Below are 22064 nucleotides of genomic sequence, written 5' to 3'. Positions count from 1 at the left end.
CTCTGCAGGGCTGCTCTCAATCCACTCATGGCCCAGGCTATATTTGTGCTTGGGATTGCCCTGACCCATGTGCAGGACCTTGCACTTGGCCCTGTTGAACTTCATGAGGTTCACACTGGCCCACCTCTCAAGCCTGTCCAGGTCCCTCTGGATGGCATCCCTTCCCTCCAGTGTGTCGACTGCACCACACAGCTCGGTGTCGTTGGCAAACTTGCTGAGGGTGCACTCGATCCCACTATCCATGTCACTGACAAAGATGTTAAGCAGCACCAGTGCCAATACCAACCCCTGAGGAAGGCCACTCATCACTGCTCTCCACTTGGACATCGAGCCATTGACCACAACTCTTTGAGTGCAACCATCCAGCCAATTCCTTATCCACTGAGTGGTCCGTCCATCAAATCCATGCCTCTCCAATTTAGAGACAAGGATGTCATGCAGGACAGCGTCAAATGCTTTGCACAAGTCCAGGTGGATGACGTCAGTTGCTCTTCCCTTATTCACCAATGCTCTAAACCCATCGTAGAAGGCCACCAAATTTGTCAGGCATGATTTGCCCTTAGTGAAGCTATGTTGGCTGTCACCAATCACCTCCTTATTTTCCATGTGCCTTAGCATGGTCTCCAGGACAATCCGCTCCATGGTGTTGCCTGGCACAGGGGTGAGACTGACTGGTCTGTAGTTGCTCAGGTCTTCCTTTTTTCCCTCTTTAAAAATGGTGGTTATGTTTCCCCTTTTCCAGCCAGTGGGAACTTCACCTGACTGCCACGACTTCTCAAATACGATGGGTAGCAGCTTAGCCACTTCATCAGCCAGGTCCCTCAGGACCCGGGGATATATCTCATCAGGTCCCATGGACTTGTGCACCTTCAGGTTCCTCAGATGTTCTCACACCTGATCTTCTTCTACAGTGGGCAGTTCTTCATTCTCCCAGTCCCTGCCTTTGCCTTCTGTGACTTGGGCGGTGTGGCTGGAGCACTTGCCAGTGAAGTTTGAGGCAAAAAAGTCACCGAGTACCTCAGCCTTCTCCATGTCCCAGGTAACCAGGTCTCCAGTTTCCTTCCAGAGAGGGCCCACATTTTCCCTAGTCTTCCTTTTATCACCGATGTACCTATAGAAGCTTTTTTTGTCCTTGACGTCCCTGGCCACATTTAATTCTATCAGGGCCTTAGCTTTCCTAACCTGATCCCTGGCTGCTCGGACAATTTCTCTGTATTCCTCCTAGGCTACCTGTCCTTGCTTTCACCCTTTGTAGGCTTCTTTTTTGTGTTTGAGTTTGTCCAGGAGCTGCTTGTTCATCCATGCAGGTCTCCTGGTTGTTTTGCCTGACTTCCTCTTTGTTGAGATGCATCACTCCTGAGCTTGGAGGAGGTGATCCTTGAATATTAACCAGCTTTCTTGGGCCCCTCTTCCCTCCAGGGCTTTATCCCATGGTACTCTACCAAGCAGATCCCTGAAGAGGCCAAAGTCTGCTCTCCTGAAGTCCAGGGTAGTGAGCTTGCTGTGCACTCTCCTCGCTGCCCTAAGGATCTTGAGCTCCACCATTTCATGGTCACTGCAGCCAAGGCTGCCCTTGAGCTTCACATTCCCCACCAGCCCCTCCTTGTTTGTGAGAACAAGGTCCAGCATAGCTCCTCTCCTCCTTGGCTCCTCTATCACTTGGAGAAGGAAGTTATCATCAATGCATTCCAAGAACCTCCTGGATTGCTTATGCCCTGTTGTGTTGTCCCTCCAACAGATACCAGGGTGGTTGAAGTCCCCCATGATGACCAGGGCTTGTGAACATGATGCTGCTCCTATCTGTCTACAGAGGGCCTCATCCGTTCAGTCTTCCCTGTCGGGTGGCCTGTAGCAGACCCCCACTATAATGTCCCCTGTCCCTGCCCCGCCTTTAATCCTGACCCATAAGCTCTCAGTTGGCTCCTCATCCATCTCCAGAGCAGAGCTCCATGCACTTCAGCTGGTCATTGATGTACGAGGGCAACACCCCGTCCTCATCTCCCCTGCCTGTCCTTCCTAAAGAGCCTGTATCCTTCCATTCTATATTAAACACATAGCTAGCATGGAGAGAGAAAGCTAAAGACTTGTTGTACTAACATCACACCTTATGTCTGACGGTGACCAAGTACTACAGATGAAAAAGCAAAATCCCTGCTAAGGGAAAGACATTAATTGCAGTGCTCACCAGTTAGTGGTTGATTTTCTATCACCACTTGTATTTCATTAGAGTGGTTTACACCATGCAGCTGGGTGAGGTGTAAAAGATAGACCACAAAGATTAGATAAATTGACAGTTTCGGAGCAATCATATCTTGCAAATGTAAATACATGGAAACAAAACTTAGATCAGGTAATTATTTGGAAACCTTGTACTGCTCTCTTGTCTCCCCCTGAAATGATCAGTGCTGCAGAGCGACTTCATGGAGCATCATTTCAGGAGGTGAGAACAGGGCACTACAAGGTGTTTGAATAATGGAACGTATTCTGACTGACACACTACTGCCATTAGAATAATTTCAAGAGTAAAGTCACAGAAAAGGGATGACTGGTCCAGAAAGGGATGCTCTCCACAACAGCAGTCCATGTTTGGTGGGTCTCTGAACCAACCAATACTAAAAGATGGACTTTGAATTATTTTACATTAATCATTAATTTTATATTAATCCTTTAATCCATATGCATCAAAATTGCGCTAAGTACATTGATACTGATTTACAGTGCAAAAGATGATGAAAGAGTATTTTAAAGATTTTACAACTTGCTTCATCTCAGGTGAAGATTATTTTGCTAAGCCTACAATTTAAATGATTTTAAAAAGAGACAACGCTCAATTTAGAGATTGATGCTACACTCAGCTTGTCCTATTTTTATTCTTCACAAAATGCAACTTCTGATGATTACTCAATATCTATGAATAATTTGCAGAGTTTTAAAATAATTTTTCTATTAATCTGTCACAAGCCATGAGACTTGACATTTTCACCACGCTGAGTACATGAAAGTTGCCAGCTTTGCCTGCCATGCAAATAAGGTTCTTAATTACAGTATTTAAAAGAACAAACCATACAAGTGCTATAATTTTTTGCAGTAAAAGAGTGTTTGGACTCTGAGAGAGGGGGAAAATGGTCTCAAAATGCTACTTAAACGTACAGTGATTTTTCTTTCACTTCCCAAAGCTTAAGCTAAATGATAAACAAGTTATGTCATTTTTTTTTTAAAAAAGATAATTGTATTCTATTTATATTTCCTTTCTTCTTCCTCTTTATACCTTTTAGTAGTCTGCCTGATACACAAACAGCAGACAGTTTTAATTTTTAGCCTGTAAGCATTCAATGCATTTTACTGACTTCAGGTCTACTGACCCTGTGCACACCTGTGTTAATAGAGTCTGCTGAAATCACATGTAAAATATGTCTACTGGGATGGTAGTCACCTTATGCTCAGCTGGCACAAGTGACTTTCAATAGCTAATGAAGAGCATGACTCATGTGTTAGGACTTTTGCAGAGGTAAAGGTTCAGCATGCTCATAGCTTTGATAGGAGCCAGATAGGATATGAATTTCTTTGATGAGGATTAGGCAGCACAACCAAAGACCAAAAAACCGAAACTTTGCTACAGCTTCTATTCAAAAAGCTATGAAACTGAGTGCTACAACCAGAGCCCTCCTGCTTGCCCTCTTAAGAATCTGTTGGCTTCTCCTTTAGCTCTGAGGAGACCAACTAGAAGATTTGTTCTCGAGCTTCCCCTGCCAGCTGTGAGGTAGAGACATTTGCTTTGCAAAGGAAGCACTGCAAGTGGAATTTATTGGGCTCTTTCAGTCACACCTACAGATGTATATTTGCTCTGACTGCCTTTATGGCTCCGAAGGAATACAAATGCTTCCACAGGCAGGTCGTGGTGCAGTTCATAGGCCTGGATATGCAATATTTGCTGGCTAGGGTGTACAAAAAATTGTGCAGAAGAATTATTTATTGTTTTCAGCTGGGTCAGCAGGCCTGTAATATTAATGCAATCCATACACCCACCCATCCACCCATCCATCCATCCAGGTGACAGAGAGATAAAAAGTTTGTGTTTGTCTACGTAGGAGAACCAGGTAGTCAAGGGCAGGAGGATCAAGACAGACAGACATAAGATTAATTTTGTATATTTCTTATAAGGGACTATTCTTTTAAACAAATCTCTGCATGATAATCTTTTCCCATTTCTAATATTAGTTATTCTATTTGTGGACCAAGCTTTAGTTCAAGAGTGAGAATCACAGTTCTCTGTTTCTATTCTCATATCTGTCACCAAGTTCTGTACCATCTTAGGGAAAATCAAGCAAACTGTCTTGAGTTTCAATTTACCCATCTGTAGAATGGAAATGATTACCTGTTAATAATATGTGAAATGTTATATAAATTAAATGCATTGGCACATATTCAGTGACTTGCTTGAAACAAAGGAGTATATCCTGCCTACCCTATAATGTTATGAACTTTAATTTTATTAGAAAGGAACATGATGGCATTCTCAGTCCCACAGAAGGATGAGTAGCAGAGAAATATGATGTTAAAAAAAGACAGATAAACTTCAGAGGCTCACTTATCTGTAAAAACCTTCTCTTGAGTAGGAACCTATGAGTAAATGGAAATGTATCTGTAATACTGGATTTCATTCTGCTTTTGATTACAAAAGTGCAAATCCTCTGATTTAATGAGATGAAATGTTGTACTGGAAAGCCAAACTTCGTACATTTTTATTTATAAGAGTCTCCCTAGATTTTTATGGTCTTTCTGTTTTGTCACCTAGAATTCATAAAATGCTGCAGGCCAAAATCCTTCTTGTTATTTTAATGTATTTTTATATTTTTCTAGCAGGAAAGTTACAGTGGAGGAGGCAAAATGATCTTGGTTATATGCACATTTATTAAAGAAAAGCACACAAAATATATTGTACCTCAGGGGAAAAAGCCACAAGACTAATGTAATGCTAAGGTTGAGAAATCACTCATTTTTAAGTAAAGGAATGCATAGTTGAAAATTCCACCTTATTTTTGTTTCCATATCCTCATTCCTTTAAAAACTGATGTATCTTTATATTATAAATTAGTTGTCAAATAAGACAATGTGTACCAGAAAACGCAATGTAATTTCTTATAAAAGCCTGCATGCAATGAGTTACAGCAGTACATTTTTCAGACAATTTGTTTTCCAGACTCATTAAATCTGTGGAAGAAGTCAAGTTTGAATAAAAGTGGTTCCATTATTTCTGAGTTATGCTTTTATAACATTTTAAACAAGATTATGCCAAATAGCCTTAGTCTGTTGGTTTGCTGTTTAAAATCAAAGAACAGATGACAAATATAGCTCAACTTTTTTGAAAGGTGTATCTTTTTTATTGAGACCAACCATAGCACAGTTCAAATTGAAATAAAAATGTTGCGCAATTTCTGGACAATAAATGGAATGGAAATAAAAATTCAATCTGTTGCTAGTTTATACTACAGCACCTTACGGAGAGCAGGATAGACTATATGTTTTTTCACAAGCACAATATTAGAACATTCCTCTCAGTAAATCTAAATGGCATAGATGGCAGAATCCAGAATCTACCAATCTAGAAAAAACTTTGCAAGAATATTAATCCACAGGTGTTCGACATACAACACAAGAAAAGATTAATCACACCGAATCAAGGAGACAGGAATCATGGAGAATCTGTACAGTAGCGGGAAGTTTGCCGATATGAACCTAACAAGACATTGTGCTACCTGTCCCACTACTGCTCAATGGTTAAATAACCCTCCCTCACACTATCCTGCCTCTCAAGCTACTAATAACTTCCTGAGATGTTCACATTTAGAGCATACATATACCACATGTCATAATCCATCAACATGATGAAGTGAAAATAGCAAGTACTGTTCCAGTGTTTAGGTTCTGGATGACTGAATATGATTAACTGGCTGATTGAGTTTTTCAGGTGTTAGAAAAATAACATGACAAACAATGAACAATACCTATATAGCATGATTAGGACACTACAGCCAATGCACATGTTCATAATAAGTGAGGCTGGGAGCTCCGCTCATCAGTCTGTCTGCCCAACACTTCTGATTTGAACTCATTTAAAGCTTCTCCAAACTTTCACCAGTTGGTTTGATTTTCAGACATCTTCCTCAGTTCAAGTTCTTTCCACTGGGATGGTTGGCTGGCTTTTCAAATTGTATTTATTCCAGCCCAACCGTTTCAGCCCTTCCTAAGAACAAGGATAACGACAGGTATTGCTTGGTCGTGTGAGGCCTTTGAAAAGGAGGTGGAAAGTGTCTCTAACCCCACTACTTGAAAACAGAGATTTGAGGTATGGCAAGAATGTGCTTGTAGCTGTCCTCATAACAACCCTTCCAAATTCAAGCTTTTGTCAGATCACTGTTTACACAAAAGTATGAAAAAAACGTAGTTGACACTAAAGACATACTACAGCGTAAGAGGAAAAATCAGTCTTGACTTACTTCATATCTAGATATGTAGTCTTTCTTTTCAAAGTGTTTCTTCAGTACGATCCCTGCCATCCAAGGATGAATGGTGGTCAGGTAGTAGAGAAGACCAATATTTTTAGGGGCCTCAACTTCATGTTTATCAGACTTCAGGGAGTGTGTTGCAAATAAGGTATGGAACTACAAGGAGCTAAAGGTCCTACCGTTACTTTGAATTCTGCTCGTACCATCCAGTCCTGCCTCAGATTCAGATTCAGACTCAGTTCATTTGAAGCCAAGTAATTTCAGGCAATTTTTTTTACAAACCAAGTAGCACTGTTTAAACTGAGAGCTGACTTCTGGGACTGCTGAACACTCAGAATGGTAATTGAAGCCAATGGGATTTCTGTCTCGGTAAGTGAAGTTCTTTACAGAACAGGCTGAATAAGCTATACTCTGAGACGTCAGACTGGACACCTCATATTAGCAAATGCTTTGACGTTAATCTCTTCATGCATAACTCCAGCTCTGTATGGTCCTAATAATACCTCATATCTCATGTGAGTTAAGTATACCGATTCATGTTTGTCAGGCATTTTGATAGTGTAGTGAAGAGCACCATAGGGAAAAAACCAAACAAAACAAAACAAGAGGAAATGGGTCTTTTGACCTCAAAGCAGGATTTGAATAATGTGCAATAAATAAATCCTGAAGCCACACATTGAATAATGAGAATAAAATGAAACATTGAAGAGCTCATTAACTGAGCATTTTATTTCCTGCATATGGAATAAGACAGAGGACTGTAGAAAAATACATAGATATGATCAAATTTTTCAAGACTATATCATAGTCTTTATCAAAAGATTGATATTTTTGGTCAGCTGAACACAAAAAAAAAGGAAAATAAAGGCTTAAGTTCAGTTCAAAATCAATTTTTTGTTTATTTTTATCACCAAAATAAAAGCATTTTCCTTTCAAGCCACTTAGTTGAATTTTGAAACTAGTTATTACATTGAATTTAAAAATTGTAGTATTTTATTTTCAAAATGTCAAACTGCACTGCTGTGGCTGCTACAAATTTTGAAAGGGATTTTTCAGCTGAAGCCTCCATACGGTTTCCATACATACCTTCAGCTAACCTGAATTTCCATTTTTCATGTAATAAACTATTCAAGTAAAACACTGAAATCACTTCTAGTCTCAGTGTGGGTAGGGAGAGAGGTTGGGTGAAAGCTGAACAACAACCTGAGGCCTGGGAGTTTGAGCTTTAGACTCTGAAAGATCAGTGATTTGGTCTTTTAACTTAGCTTTGGATGTGCAATACAGATGCAACCAATCGTACATGATAGGGGAATACTGGTTAAATTTTATGGCTTTGCAATCCACGACGTTATATTAGATAAGAATCAGCTTTTTCAACTTGAAAAATCTATTTATATTAGCATCTGAAATTTAGCATAAGTATCCTGTTCACCCCCAACATTATATATAGAGAGATTATATGCTTATATAGGCAATTATTCTTACACTTCAAAACAACAGCAGCAGATAGAGATTAATGTCATTTTATGAAATTAATACGGAGTGCTCTGCTACAGGGTTTCCATTGAAAAGTCAGATAGGGAAATGGGCACGCTTTTTGGTCGAGTTATCACATCTCCTGAAAGGACAGTTCTTTGAGTACTGAGTTTAGGTATATTAGAAGGCAAAAATGACAAAGATACACATTAAGATGAACAGGTGGAGGAAGACAAGGCAGTAGAACAAAATGGGGAAAGAAGAGACACCTAGAGCAAGAGATCTTCAATGGCAATAGGGAAAATCATACAAGGCTAAAGAGACAAATAAGAAAGAAAAGAAAAAAATCAGTGCTACTGCAGCATCCATCAGAGAAAGTAATATTCAGCTGAAAATCTCACTCTTAACTGGAGGCTGAGAATGGTAGGATATGCAGTCTGAAATACTATGAAATCAGAATAATCTGTTTTCTTTCCATACAAAGGTATTCAGCTTAGCTTCTAGCTGAAAAGTCCCCTTAGCAATATTCTCAGTAAATACCCCAAGTATGAGATCATTAAATAAAAATTCAGAAATACTTTGTATTCTCATCAGAAACCAAGTAAATCATCTCTGTTCTAATCAATGGCTTTGACTATGGATTCTGAGTGTCCTTTCCACTACCCTCACAGCTGAGCTTACAGATTTTAGTATTTTTTTTATATCATGTTTGTTAGTTTACTATATAATGTGTGAAGAACTGTAATTACATGAAGAAGGCCAACGCTGCAGATTGCAGAGTGGTAAAATTATTATCTTTTAAATAAATACAAACCCTCCTAACCCTACTACCCATCTGACTTCAATCCATGGTACCACTCCAACAATCAATCACCAGGGGCATTGGACACCCATAATTAGATTATAAAATCATAACTATAGTCATTTTACGTCTGCTTGCATAATTACATCAGCATGCTAATATCCTTTTAATGGTCTCTAATGATGTAATAAGAAATAATGGAATTTATTTGACAGCTACATAACCATTAACAAAACATATTAAGCATAACTATTACTTCCATAAAGATTCAGGCTGTATCCAAAAATGACAGCTAACATGTTGGATCTTTTCTTCAGTGCTGAAATATTTCTAATTATGAATTCCCCAAATCTATTCCCACTCATCTGCTTCACAGGGCGAGCAAAGTTTATGTCAATGCAAACTTGACAACAAACCAACTGTAGAAGTGGACTGAACGCTCTGGGAGCCAAGCCCGAGGCTATACTGTGAATTGCAGGCCATCGGTTAAAGTTGGCAGGGTTGTGAAAGAGAGAAGATAAGCTAAGCTGATTACTACCATGCATCAACTAATCAAGAACTAACACAGGAATCCGTAGGAATCCATGGCAAAAGGAATTGTTCAGTTACCAAACTCCAAAGCGCAGGAAAAAAATAAAAATATAGGGAAGACCAAAAGATATTTGCAGACAAAGCTAACTAAAGGTAGTAATGTATTTGTGAAGCAGTCCTTTTAAATTAATTTTTTCAGAGAAAAGGACAAGAAACTCTTAATTGAGAATTTAAAGAACTTTAGAAGAACTCACCACTCACCCTCTCTCCTCAGTTCTTCTTACGCTATTCCTATTTAATGCGATGGCTTTGTGTATACTCTCAAATTAACCCTGTGACTCTCATTAACATGTCTTTACTCTGAAATCTTTCCAATAGCCTAAAAAATTCAGGCCTACACTGTTACTTTCTTACCATTCAGAATTCTTGGAGGGGAAAGAGAGAATTGAGAATTTTACACCAAGCTAATACACAGGTCAGAGTTCAAAGTAGACTGGTATGTCATATTCCCACCCCTTTTATAAATCCTTGGTGTCAGGCTTCTTGGTAGGTTTTTTTCTACATAATTTTGCCATTTTTTTTAAAAATTGAATCCTTAAGAAAAAGAGTACTTCTGGTTGTCAGTGAAAAAAAAATAATCTAAATCACCCGTGATGCCTTAGGCCAAGTAAAAAGGATATTTCCTGAGAGGCCTCATTCTCACACTTTGATATGTCAATGGTGGGTCAGGAATAACCATGACATCAAGTTTTTCCTGAAACCCCTCTCCATGAGGCCACTCAGAAGCTAACCAGAGCCTTCAAATTCATACAGTTTTCCACTGATGGTTTGCAGTGATGACAAAAGAACAAACCCAGAAAGCTTTAATTCTTTGCTTGGCGAGGCCTCTTTCTAAAGCTTCTACTACTGCTATATCTACTGGCCAGCTCCACATTTCTTTAGCATTTAAGGGGTTTAACCTGAGTCAAAGCATCTCATTTTCTTGAACAAAGAAAATTTATTATGGATGAATTCTTCACTAACTTGAGATTTGGGATAACCTTTCACAGATTTATAGATCTTTTAAAAAGGCAAAGACTGATAAAAATGTTGTGTTGATAGACAGAATGCTCAGTCCTGTTTGGAGTTACTATAATTCATAACATGCTTTTAAAGTACTGACCATAGAAGTACTTTTGGTACAGTCATATGACTGCATATTAATAGACACAAAATGACCAGCTTCCCCGATCTCGCACATTAAAAAAAGAAAAGGTTGTTCATAGCCAGCTATATCAATAGAGAGATATTTTTCGTTGGAGAATGAATCTACAGCCTGCCAATTGCAATGTTGTTGTGATTTATCAAATGATAAAAAATAACCAAAAGGCTTTATGCTAACAATTAGAAAGGTAGGTGAAAGTGCTCTTGTAGTGTAGATGAATGAAGTTAATGAAGCAGAACTCGTTGATTCCAGCAGAGAAATTGTTCCATGGGATTACCCCTTTAAATGTGCAGCGGACTTTATCTGCTAGTATTCAAAGTCAAGGGTGCAAATTCTCTTTACAAGGAAGACCATATAATATCGTCATTTTTGTAATTTCAATACTCAGTTTTCAAAAAAATGCTTTTAATAAAACACAAGCAAAAAGACATGCAGCAATACAAAGACTTTTCTAGCAAACAAAATATGGGAATATTTTCCTTCTAAACAACTAAAGCAAATATGCCTGGTATTTTTCAGGTTTCTAAAAAGATTTTCTCACCAGTAGTCTATTTCTCCCTACAAATACGGTAATAGAAAGGGTAGAAATTTTTTTCCAAATAATAAAAACCACTTCCACTAAAGATATGGCATAAAACACAGTATTAAATGATGAATTACCTTCCCTGGAACTGAAGGATAAACAAAAACCTGGTGGCAGCACAAGTAAGGCTGAGAAAGATGATGCAGTCCAGCAGCCTGACTCATGGGCCGAAAACAAGCAGCCCCAAACCCTCCGAAACATAGGCAGGAACTGGATGATATCCAGACATCAGTTATTTTCTGTGCGCCAGGCTGTGACTTCTTTCCAGCAAGCTGTCAAACCCCTCCCACTGCTGACCCTTCTTTTCCATTACTTTTCTATCAAACTTTCTTTATTTTCTTTTTACAAAGGAAGACTTAAGTTTTGTGAAGTAAATGTTCCTACAAAAAATGATTTCAGAAAATCCCCAATCTAAAAATTTGTACCGGACATGGCAATTCATAGCCTCCTAGTCCAAGAGATTAACATGCAGAGCATTCATCAGTATGAATCAACTGAAGAAAAAAAAGCAGCTCATCATAGCTGAACTCCCTGTGACTTGCTAAATGAGTAGCTGACAAAGCGGCACGACCTAGTATGCCATGTGCCAGACTCAAAGCCAGGGACCCAAGTTTCTATCCATCTCTGATGTCATTTTCCCCCTCAGCAATGCTGGGTATAATGACTCTTCACAAGACTTTCTTCATCTAGAAACTGTTAAATAAGGTTGGCAATATTTTTACAGCACTTTGAACAGACTATTTTTCCCTATGGAAGGATAGGAAAAGTTCAGTCTTTATCATTTTTTCAACATAATTTGTTCCTGTGTGTAGGGGATGTTAGAAAGATCATCATGATATTCTTTTTTGTCTCTTGCACACTCTCATTAATTTTGGCATTAAAGAGTAGATATTTCCTTGTAAGACAAACTATTCAAAAATAATGAGGAAAACCAAAAAAATAAAAAGGGGCGAATTCCATGTACGTACTTGACATCATCGAAGGCACTCATCTGCAGCTTCAGGAGATCTGCCACTTCCTTTATTAACTCCAAGCCCTTTTCCACACTCAGGGGGCTGTTGAAAGGGAGCAAGAAAACAGAGCGTTACGAAAATGGAACTCATCAATACTTGAGAGGCTAAAAGTCCCAAAAGAGTTATCACCTTGGCCTCTTAGAGTCTGAAAGCCACCACTAACTGTATTCCTGTCACATAGTGATCGTGATATCAAGGGAATTGGGATCAGGTGCTTCTTCAGGCATGATGAATCACCTGAATTTTCCAGCAATAAGACAAACAATAAGGTGTAAATGGAATTGTTAGGAAGTGTAATGGGCCCATGATGCAGCAACCAGTTCATCTCAGTCCTCAATAAAAAATGTAATAAAGTAAAAGGACAGAAAGAGAGAAAAGGATTGACGAGACAAGGAGGGAAACAAACAATGAAAGTCAAATTGCAGGCTCGGTATCAAATGGACAAGGGAAAAGCATATTTTTAAATTCATTAGTTTTTAAAATGAATCTTCACCCAGTGAAAGGATACAAAATTATTATGGATTTGAAAGTAAACAATGGAGCAAGGCACACAGTCCAGAGGACACTGATTAGATACATAGGATTTAGTCTGGTGTGTGCATGCATTGCTGACAGAGCCCACTTTAAATCTTTTTAACCTTTGTCAATGCCACATTTACATTTTTTAATTTAGAAAACAGGTTACAATCAAGCCTAACACAGGACGACTGCTATCATTTAAAAAAGCACTTATCTAGATGCAAAATTTATATTTGCAAAAATTTCAGGTTATTGGAGTTGTTACAACTCTAAAGATGCATTAAGAACATTCTGTTCCTAAAATACAGATCATACCTTGTTTAGTTGTTGTTCAGTACTGCCGAACCAAGTACGAAAGTATTAAGAAAGTAAAAGATAAGGAAAAGATATAACAATGTCCAGTGAGAACAACAGATACAACATTCCCTGTCTAAATCATGATTATAGAATTATTCTCAACATTGTTAAAGCCCCAAAGATCATAAAATTAAACCTTACAAGCTTGATACTTATCTAACTTATGCCACAGTAAATCAGAAACAACTTTGATGAGACTAATCCAGGGGAAAAAGGTTCTGTGTTTTTTCCTTCAAGGATTTATAACAAGTAGGAGGTGTCAAAAAATGTACAATTAGACATGATCTTTTCAACTGGACTAAGGGGAAAAAAAGGTTTTTTCAAAGCTCTGCACCTATGTTATTATTTCTGCTTCACAGTGAAAGTTTTTGAATCTAATTTTATATCACAGTAATCATTGCCACAATTTTATTTATTGTCTGCAATGAACACTGTTTATTCATTTATTTATTTATTTATTTACTTATTGCACTGGGTTCTGCATACACTGCCCTAAGGGCACCTCTATTTAAATAATGGGATGTCTCATGTGGATCTCGGTTAGGACAGAATTGCTCAGCCTCCTTTCATGCTACTAGCCCAAAATGCTCAAGAGACCTCCTGTCACACAAGCAGAGGTAGCCCCTCAAGGCACCAGATAAATTTAGTTTTTCTAGATGTCTAAGACAGAAATGTTCTTGTGTGAAAGTAACAAAAGAACCTGATTGTTTCTGTAAGGAAAAAAATGTACTATAGATTATTCATAAAACCCTTATATTTCAAGGACTGACAGTGGGTAGAAACATGATTATTCCCATCACTATGAATGCAGATTGTCATAGTGACTCAGGGGCTTATGTGTTAATTAAATCTTTTCTCCCAAAGATGTTGGCTTAAATTTTATGGAAATGACTGGTGTCTGCAAGTGGGCTTTTACTGTAATAGCAAGTCTACACAGCAGTGCAGGCAAAGTCTGCTGTGTACATTGGTGTCTTTTTTTTCACCAGGGGACTCTCATTTGTAAAAGCTCAACCTCCTACTCCCTGCTTACTCCTCCTCCCCTGAAAAGGCATTCCCCAGCTTCAAAAACAAGGTATGCTGCTACAAGCCAATGTAGCAACAGTAATGGGAGATGTGATCATGGCATTTGAATCCTACAACCCAGCAAGAATGCTGGAGAGAAAATGGTGCTGGAAGGCCATTCTTTTCCAAGCCTGAGCATCCAGGAGCAGTCTTAGTAACTCTCATCCTATACCAGACTAAAACACATACATAGGTTCACAAAATCACATGCAGTTTGTTAGGCTAAGAAATTGTCATTCATAATGGCACAGGAAAGCTGCGGAACCAGTACTCTTTGGTATCAGTACTATTATTGATCACACTACCACATTTGAGGATTCACATTAAGAATGATTAATTTATATCACGATATTCTCCAGTGCAATTTTTCTGACTTCTTAACAATTGATACATACTAGTACTGTCTATTACAGTTCTGTTACAGTTGTATTGTAGGAGAGTTGAATATTCAAAACCTTCCTCTAAAAACGCCAGAACGTTATTCTCCACACCCTATTTCTGCTTTGCTTTTGTTTAGTGTTGCATTTTGCTCAATGTTGCAGGGTTTGTGCAGTGATTGCCTTTAGCTTTGTTTACACAGAGAGAATACACCATTCCCACCAGCACAGCATTAAGCAAACTAGCCTACCTTGCAACAGCACAGTACACTGACATCACCCATCTGATTTCAGGTTTATACAAGGACTGTTACTAGAAGACAACTTGCAAACATCACCTATCCTCCCGCCCGTGGTGCTCCCACACGTCCCCAGTGCAAGCACACAGTACTTGTGGAACAGCCACTATTTGAGATCTTTCACATACTATACTATACTTGGGTTTTGGCTTGCTTGATTCAGTCCTACAGGGAAAGAAGTCTCTGTATTATAGAGTGGGGTTTTTCTTATGAATATGATTCATCTATTGATTGTGAGGGTTCAACAACTGTGGAATTAATTCAAGGGAAAGTGTTACAGAAACCAAGAAAGAAAGACAAAAAATGGTTGTTCAGGTAAGGAACAAATAGTGAGATACTCCAGACGGAAATTGTAATAGTAGAAAAAAGACTCTTTAGACAACCCTGACAATGAAACTATTTTATCAAGGCCAAAGACTTGGAGAAAAGCTAAGGGTGGGGAGAGCATTCATACTACTTTGTCCGAACTGTTAAGATGGTCATTTCAGTTCCCTATAGTGGGGGAGGAGAGAGGGAAACCTCTTTTTAGTGACAGGCCTTGGGGACACTCGGAGCAGCACGGCACAGAGTGAGTCTCTGGGCTATGGCCCCTCAGTTTCCAGACATGCTACGACACAGGTCCAACTCATACGCATCTTCTTTTGGGAGCCTGTGATAACATATTTCAGTACACCATTGCAGTACACCAGTAATGGTAAACCCTTAAAAGAGAAATCACAACTTACATAGGCCTCAGAGATACAAAGCATATACTGGAAAAAAACCAGAAGAAGCAAAAGGCCTACCCATGGATGCTATTTATGCTTTGCAAGTTCTCTTGAGGCTGGCTAACCCTTCCTATGTCAAAGAAAATTAATGACTCTTGCAGTGTCTTTAACAGTCCTTCTTGATTTTACCACTACTTTTCTTGATTGCCTTGAAGGTTTCTGATCACCTTTGATCTAAATTTTGGCCTTGGAAAGAATAAACTGTTGGATGGCATAGCACCTTTTTGCAGATGACATAGGTGTTGCCCGCTGAGATCTTGAGACAGTGGTTACTTTGGGTTTCCTATCTTTGCTCTCATTTCACTTGCTGTAGATTTCTCTTTTGCATCTTCTTTCAAGTTAACTGTGCTAAGATACGATAATAGCCAAACCAAAATGTGATACATCTCACAGTTCAAAACAATCCTTTTGAGGTCCTTTTTAGGTTTCCATCTCCAGTTCTCTACAGCTTGGAAGATGAAAAGAGAGAAAGAAAATATGGAAAATTCATGTATAACTAACTAGCTAACTTCCATTGCTTTATCTTCTAATGCCATCTCTGTTTGTGAGTGCTAGCCTAAATATTATTTTTCAGTTGACAGATTCAGACCCTACTGAACCAGTAGCAGAACTCTGTCTCTCTCAGATGCCAATCACTATCTCATATTATTTGTAGAATATAGTTTGTTTGACAGGTTAATGACAATGAAGAAATAAATGGGGAATGAAATATAAATATTTCCTTTGGGGTTTATGTAGATACATATAGTTTTAAAGTCTGTCAATGTCATCTGCAAAATATTTCACGGCTCCTTTTGTTTAATCTCACTTTTCAGGGCACAGCTCTTGCACTAAACTCATTATACCTGCTGGAGCATATGGCTTATATCTCTGCTAAAAATAGCCAATGTTATATGTTAGTATTACATTATCCCCGCAGATGAAAGGACTCCCCAGCTCAGTGCAAGAATCTGATGTCATGATTTAACATCATGACATAACCATGAAAACTTCCCTATCCATTTTAACCATGTGAAAAATAAATAATCTAATCCATACCTACTTGTCTGAGCTAAAATAATCATGAGCCAATCAGCTCCCTATAACTTCATCAAGAGTTTTGTCTAACAACAACAACAAAAAAGCAGATCTAGGTTATAAAGCTGTATTATTTAGAAATGAATCTGAAATAAAAGTACAGGAATAAATATCTCTTAACTTCATTGTGAGCTGCTAAGCACTTCTGAAAATTAGCATAATCCATTTAAATGCTCAGGAGTGGATTTGGGAGCCCAACTTTATGTAATTGTTTGTTAAAATGTTTCCACAAAGTGTACTGGATGTTGAATACAGGAAAATTAGATTGCCTGGTGAAAATAACATTCTGTATCTTCCAATATCTAAATCCTTCCCAGTGAGGGAGCTGAAAACAGAAATATTTTAACAGTCCACTTACAGAGGTAATTTAAATAATAGAACACTGGATTATAGTCTCCCTCTGCTATTGTCTATTAAAGATTTCACTTTTCATTTGCACAATTTACAAGAAAAGTACAGTGATGAGGAGTCATTTCTAAAATCTGGTCCCAGAAAGTTGGCACAACTTAGAACAATCCCATTAAGTGATTTTCTTCTCAGTCACTGCTACAAAATGTATAGAATTTACTAGCCTTTTTTTTTTAATTTGTCTATACTGTCTTCAGTGGTTTTATACATAAGTGAGAGAAGATCTGTTGCTGGATGAATTATGAATGATGATGAGAATATGCCTTCATGTGGAAGAGGCCTATCAAGTTACCCTGGTCAAGACATCTTCCTGACCCCCAATTTCACTACCCATAAAATGAAGGCATGACACCAACTTTCTTTGTCAGATGCCTAGTATTGTTATATAAAAGACTGTTATTATTTGACTTGCATCCCTTCTGGATCTAAGAATAGAAAGAGCAGCACTACTGGCTGTCCCTAAAGGCTAGATATATATTTCTCCCTACCAAATATGGAGATGTTGTTGTAGTACTGAATACCACGTAACCCAAAAATTAACTTTTAGTTATAATAAAAATTTCTCTCATTCCCTACCAAAAATTTTGTTCCAAACTTTTTCAGCACAGGGGATCTGACTGGTTTTAGAGCACACCTGGCTGATTTCAGAGCATATTTAGAGCACCTGGATCCAGGTAAAGATACCTTCTCCCTCACTGGTGAGTTAGTAGCTTTGCTAAATGCCTGCTATGGGCAAATGGAGTAGGAGGCAAGAGTTACGGACCAGATGTGCCTCACGAATGGCCAATTAGAGCACTTCAACAAAAGAGTAGTGCTGAATATTGGATGCTGATCTCAAGACCAGTTGAGCTTCATGCTGCAATTATCTGAACAATGCTACAAATGGATGCCACGTTTCCAAGAAGTTCCCAAGATAAACTACAGATGTGATGAGTGAGAACAACTACTTTGAGTAATGGGTTGCCTGTTTTTGACCTGGACCTAATGATTTATGCATTCAAGGCTCAAAGCTTCCCCTTCTGGTTAAAGAACAAGAAGGAAACATGTAAATGAAGGAACAGGAGGAGTTCTGCAGGGAGCAACACCGGCAGCATGGCCAGCTCTGCATGCTGAGCTAAATGGAGCTCAAACTCTAATAAAAGCCAGTGGGCAATGTCAAAGGGAACAAGAAGAAAAACAGAAGTAAACAATGATGAAAACTGTATGTTCTGTATTTCCCAACATTCTTGTCAAAACAATCCTATAAATTGATCCATTTTGGTAGTGAAAAATCTGATCCAGTTATACAGATGGCTTGATTGCTAGCGTTTGCCAAGCCTGCTCCCAGCCCAAGGAGAGCAACATGTAGCTCAATGTTACACTGAGGTTATGTCAGTCTCGCAAGCAGTTGCTCTCATTTGCTTTTCCTCCTCCCAATTGCAAAGTGTCTTCAGAAACCCACTTACTGAACTCTGAAATGGTCCCTTAGTGCCGTCATTCAAATTATGTATTGTCTTTACCAGACTGTACCTAGTGCCCTTCCAATACTCTGTTTAGCAATTGTAATGCAGCACTGTAATGGACATCCAGTCAGGCCTGTCAGATTAGTTCAATTGAATCATTTTCTGCAAAAATGAAGAATAATCTACAGTACAGAAACAGGCCTGACATTGGGAATTGCACTCCTTAAACCTAAATGTCAGTCTAATCCCCAGTGAAATCTTAAGTAAGGTAGGGTTCAATCCACCTAAAATTTGCTTAAATCGGGACACAGGCAATGAAGGCCAGCTTGCCCATTTTTAAGAGTGCTGAGCACTGCACTAAAATCGCAACACATTTCTCTACAGCCTGAAAGTTGCCTAAGTGCTGCTTAACAGCAGTCCTTCTGGCAGTATCAGAAAGTGCATTTTCTAGGGAGGTAAATGCCACTCTCACACCCAGCCTCAGTTTTGCTATCCAAACTTGAGCACAGTGGCATCTCCACTCCACCCATTTCTCCTGAAGAAGGTTCAAAAGTTTGGCTACACCTGTGTTCAGCTTGAATAGTGTTGAATCCACATCTCAACCAGAGCAAGGTAGAACCTGAACCCAGCACCTAAGACTTTTGGGGAGGAGACATTTTTTTTTTTAATGTTTACTTTAAAAACACTTTCAATATCTACTAATGTAAAATACACACATGCTTGAAAACTAAGTTTGGACCAGCAGTGTTCCTTCCTCCCAAGTGCTGCAAGTTAAAAGTCATGTTCTCTCTTGCATGTTGTCTATCTTCCTCTGTTGCTTTTTTTGCCTGAAGATGAATGACTGGGCCATCAAGAGGATGATGGACAGTGCTATCACTCAGGGCTGGCACATAGAGCGCTCTCCCAGGATGTGGGAGTTAAACCTGTTCAGACTAACTTCAATAACATCTCTTCCATCTCCTCCTTCACTTTCTAACCCCTGCAGTAATAAGCAGAAGACAGGCAGAAGATACTACACACGGTGCCTTTTAGCAGAGGAGCACTGGACACACTGGATCCCAGAACAGCCTACTTGTTTGGCACGTCTCTGTGAAACAGGGAGATACCTTGCAGTCTGGGCTGTCTTCTGGAGTCTCCACAAGTCCCTTCTAATCAGTGGAGGAAAGGAGGTGCCTAACTTCTCTGCGTGGGTATGTCTTCATTTGTCTCTCAGGGAGCTCAATGATGTCAAATGAAGCGGATGACATCCCCATCCTTGGGGAAGGTGTGCAGCATCCAGCAGCTCTAAGTTTAGCACTTAAATGAGACAGTCTGGTTTTCACCCTAAATTCTGAAATAACTGCATTTCAGCTTTAAACCTAGAAATGTGCCTTAAAAGGAAAAGGTATTAAGCACATGGATAACAAGACAGATGCTCAACGCTTTTGAAAACAGAAGCTGAATGGACTAAATCTGTTGAAGAATTTAATTTCAGTAATCAACTTTTATTAAACAATGAGAGGTACATGTAGATTATGCCCTGCAGGTGAAAGCATTGGGTTAGAACTGTAGGATTCTTTCTCAGTTGGGCCTTTACCCTACAGATTCACACGTCAGCAAAAATAATCTACCAGAAGACCTAATCTGACAACCACCTGGATGGGTTCACCAAAAATCACTGCCTTCTAGTGGTGGTACCTTACTGTAGAAGCTAATCTGAGGCTTGAGCTGACAAACATAATTTTGTTGGTCCTGCTTACCTCTGTATTTATTTTGAGTGTTTATAACTAGGATTTTTTAACACTTGTTCACTTAGTAGGTACACACAAGAGCTTCTTTCATGTTGAAGATTTTCTTTTTTTAGTACTGATCTTGGATACATTTTTTTTTCCTCTAGTCTTTTTAAACACTGAATTTTAAGAAGGGTGCACTCTGCAGTTTAAAATAATTATTTAAGAAAGTTTCACCTGGCCATTTCTCAATAATGACTGTGCATTAACATCAAATTGGCTTCCTCTCATTGACAGGGCAACAGTCTCTAACAGTATCACTTTCTTAATATGCAGCACAGTCTCCTTAGTACTGCAGATAAAAAGCTAAACCTAAAAAAAAAATAAAAAATCAAAGTTCAGAAATCTGGGTCTGGAATACCATATAAAATGCTTTAGAGGGTCAAATAAAGAGGCCACCTTTAGGATGAATAATGTTGAGGACTGGCTTTCTCCGGCTGCTAAAACCATTTGGCAGCAGCATGGGCATTGACGAGGCTGCAGGTAAGCTCCCTGCTGATGGGAAGCTGGGAGGAACAGCCCAGCCAGCTCCAGCACAAGCTGCCATCCTCCCTCCATGCCTGGAAAAGAGCCGGTATATTTGTCACAGGGCTCAGGCTGAGCGATGAGACTCTGAGGTGTATGGAGGCATGTCAGAGCTTCTTTAAAATGACTTCCAGATACGCTAGGAACTGTCTGTTTGCTTATTATTTGCTCTAACAAATATAAAAGATTAAATCTAGTAGAGGGAGTCTATTTGAACAGGTGGCAGTAGCTGCAGCACTTCTAACCACCACCTTCGCAGGCCAGTACCTGATTCCTTTCACACCGTATCTCCACTCTCAGTGCATTGCTTCGCGAGGAGAAGCAGAGGAGCCAGAATGCCAGGACTTGAGCAGTGCCTCTCCATGGGCAAGAGGCTGGTGCATACCAGCTATGACTGCTTTGCCTGCTAAAAGCAGTCAAGAGAAAAGGGTAAAGAGGGGGGAAGCAATTTCCAGTTCCTGCTGCTGGGATCAAGAAGGAGCGAGAAGAGCAGTTGCTGAAGGGAGCACATCCCCAGCAGTACGTACTGACCCCAGACCTTGAGTCAGTTCTCCGCAGCAGCCACCAGCCCAAGAGTGCAGGTTATTTTAAACCACCTCGGACATGGTACTGCCTGATTTTCCTAAGCCAGCACTAAGTACAGGAGAGTCCAAAAAGAAGACCTAAGAAATAAAATAAAGTCAAAGATAATTCTGGAAAAGTTCTGAAGGAGGGCAAGAGGAGTGGTCAGCTGAGATACATCTCTGTAAGGACTACCTAGGAGAAACAATGCTGTGACAGACACAAACTGTTAGTTCTTTTTTTTTTTTTTGTCTTGGGCACTGTTGTGTTCACACTGCTAAAAATCAAGAAAAATAGATGTTAAAAATATTGTCCAGTAACAGTATTCAACATTGGCCTCAGCTCCCTGAGGAAAAATTTAAAAGATGTGAGGGTTGCTATGAAATTGCCAGTATTCAAGCAGTTGCCCAAAACCCAGTTTAAAAGTAGCAAAACACCCATATTCTATCCCAGGAGTACTAGGGACACCTGACCAAATAAATGAGAATATTATATATGAAAAGACCAGATTCCAACTGACTCAGTTTCTGACTCCAGCGGTCAGATACAAAAATGGTGCCATTTTATCCTTACATGAACCTCATGAAACACATGAACCTCGTCTTTCCAGATTGGGATGATAATCTCAGCCATGCACTCTGTTTCGAAGTGCACCCACTGCACTGCAGCCTAGGCAAAGAACAGAGATCAGAAATCAGTCCCTCTTGCCTTGTACGCTGCAGAAAGAGTATTCCAGCTGAAAATAAATAAATAAGACTACGGTATAATTCTACAAACAATTAGTTA

At 39.2% G+C, this 22064-nt stretch overlaps 1 protein-coding gene across 1 annotated transcript in view; it reads right to left on the bottom strand.

Moving 5' to 3' along the window:
- The window catches only part of PTPRN2 (protein tyrosine phosphatase, receptor type, N polypeptide 2), a 523716-nt gene that overhangs the window by 360838 nt on the left and 140814 nt on the right, over positions 1–22064 (bottom strand). Inside the window, exon 9 of the mRNA XM_010563027.1 lies at positions 12071–12157. Coding sequence (XP_010561329.1) covers positions 12071–12157 — 87 coding nt within the window. The remainder of the gene's footprint in view (positions 1–12070; positions 12158–22064) is intronic.

This window comes from Haliaeetus leucocephalus, unplaced genomic scaffold (assembly GCF_000737465.1).
Source record: "Haliaeetus leucocephalus isolate CR32 unplaced genomic scaffold, Haliaeetus_leucocephalus-4.0 Scaffold0, whole genome shotgun sequence".
Classification (NCBI taxonomy): Eukaryota; Metazoa; Chordata; class Aves; order Accipitriformes; family Accipitridae; genus Haliaeetus; species Haliaeetus leucocephalus.
This window is presented reverse-complemented; position numbering and strand designations above follow the sequence as displayed.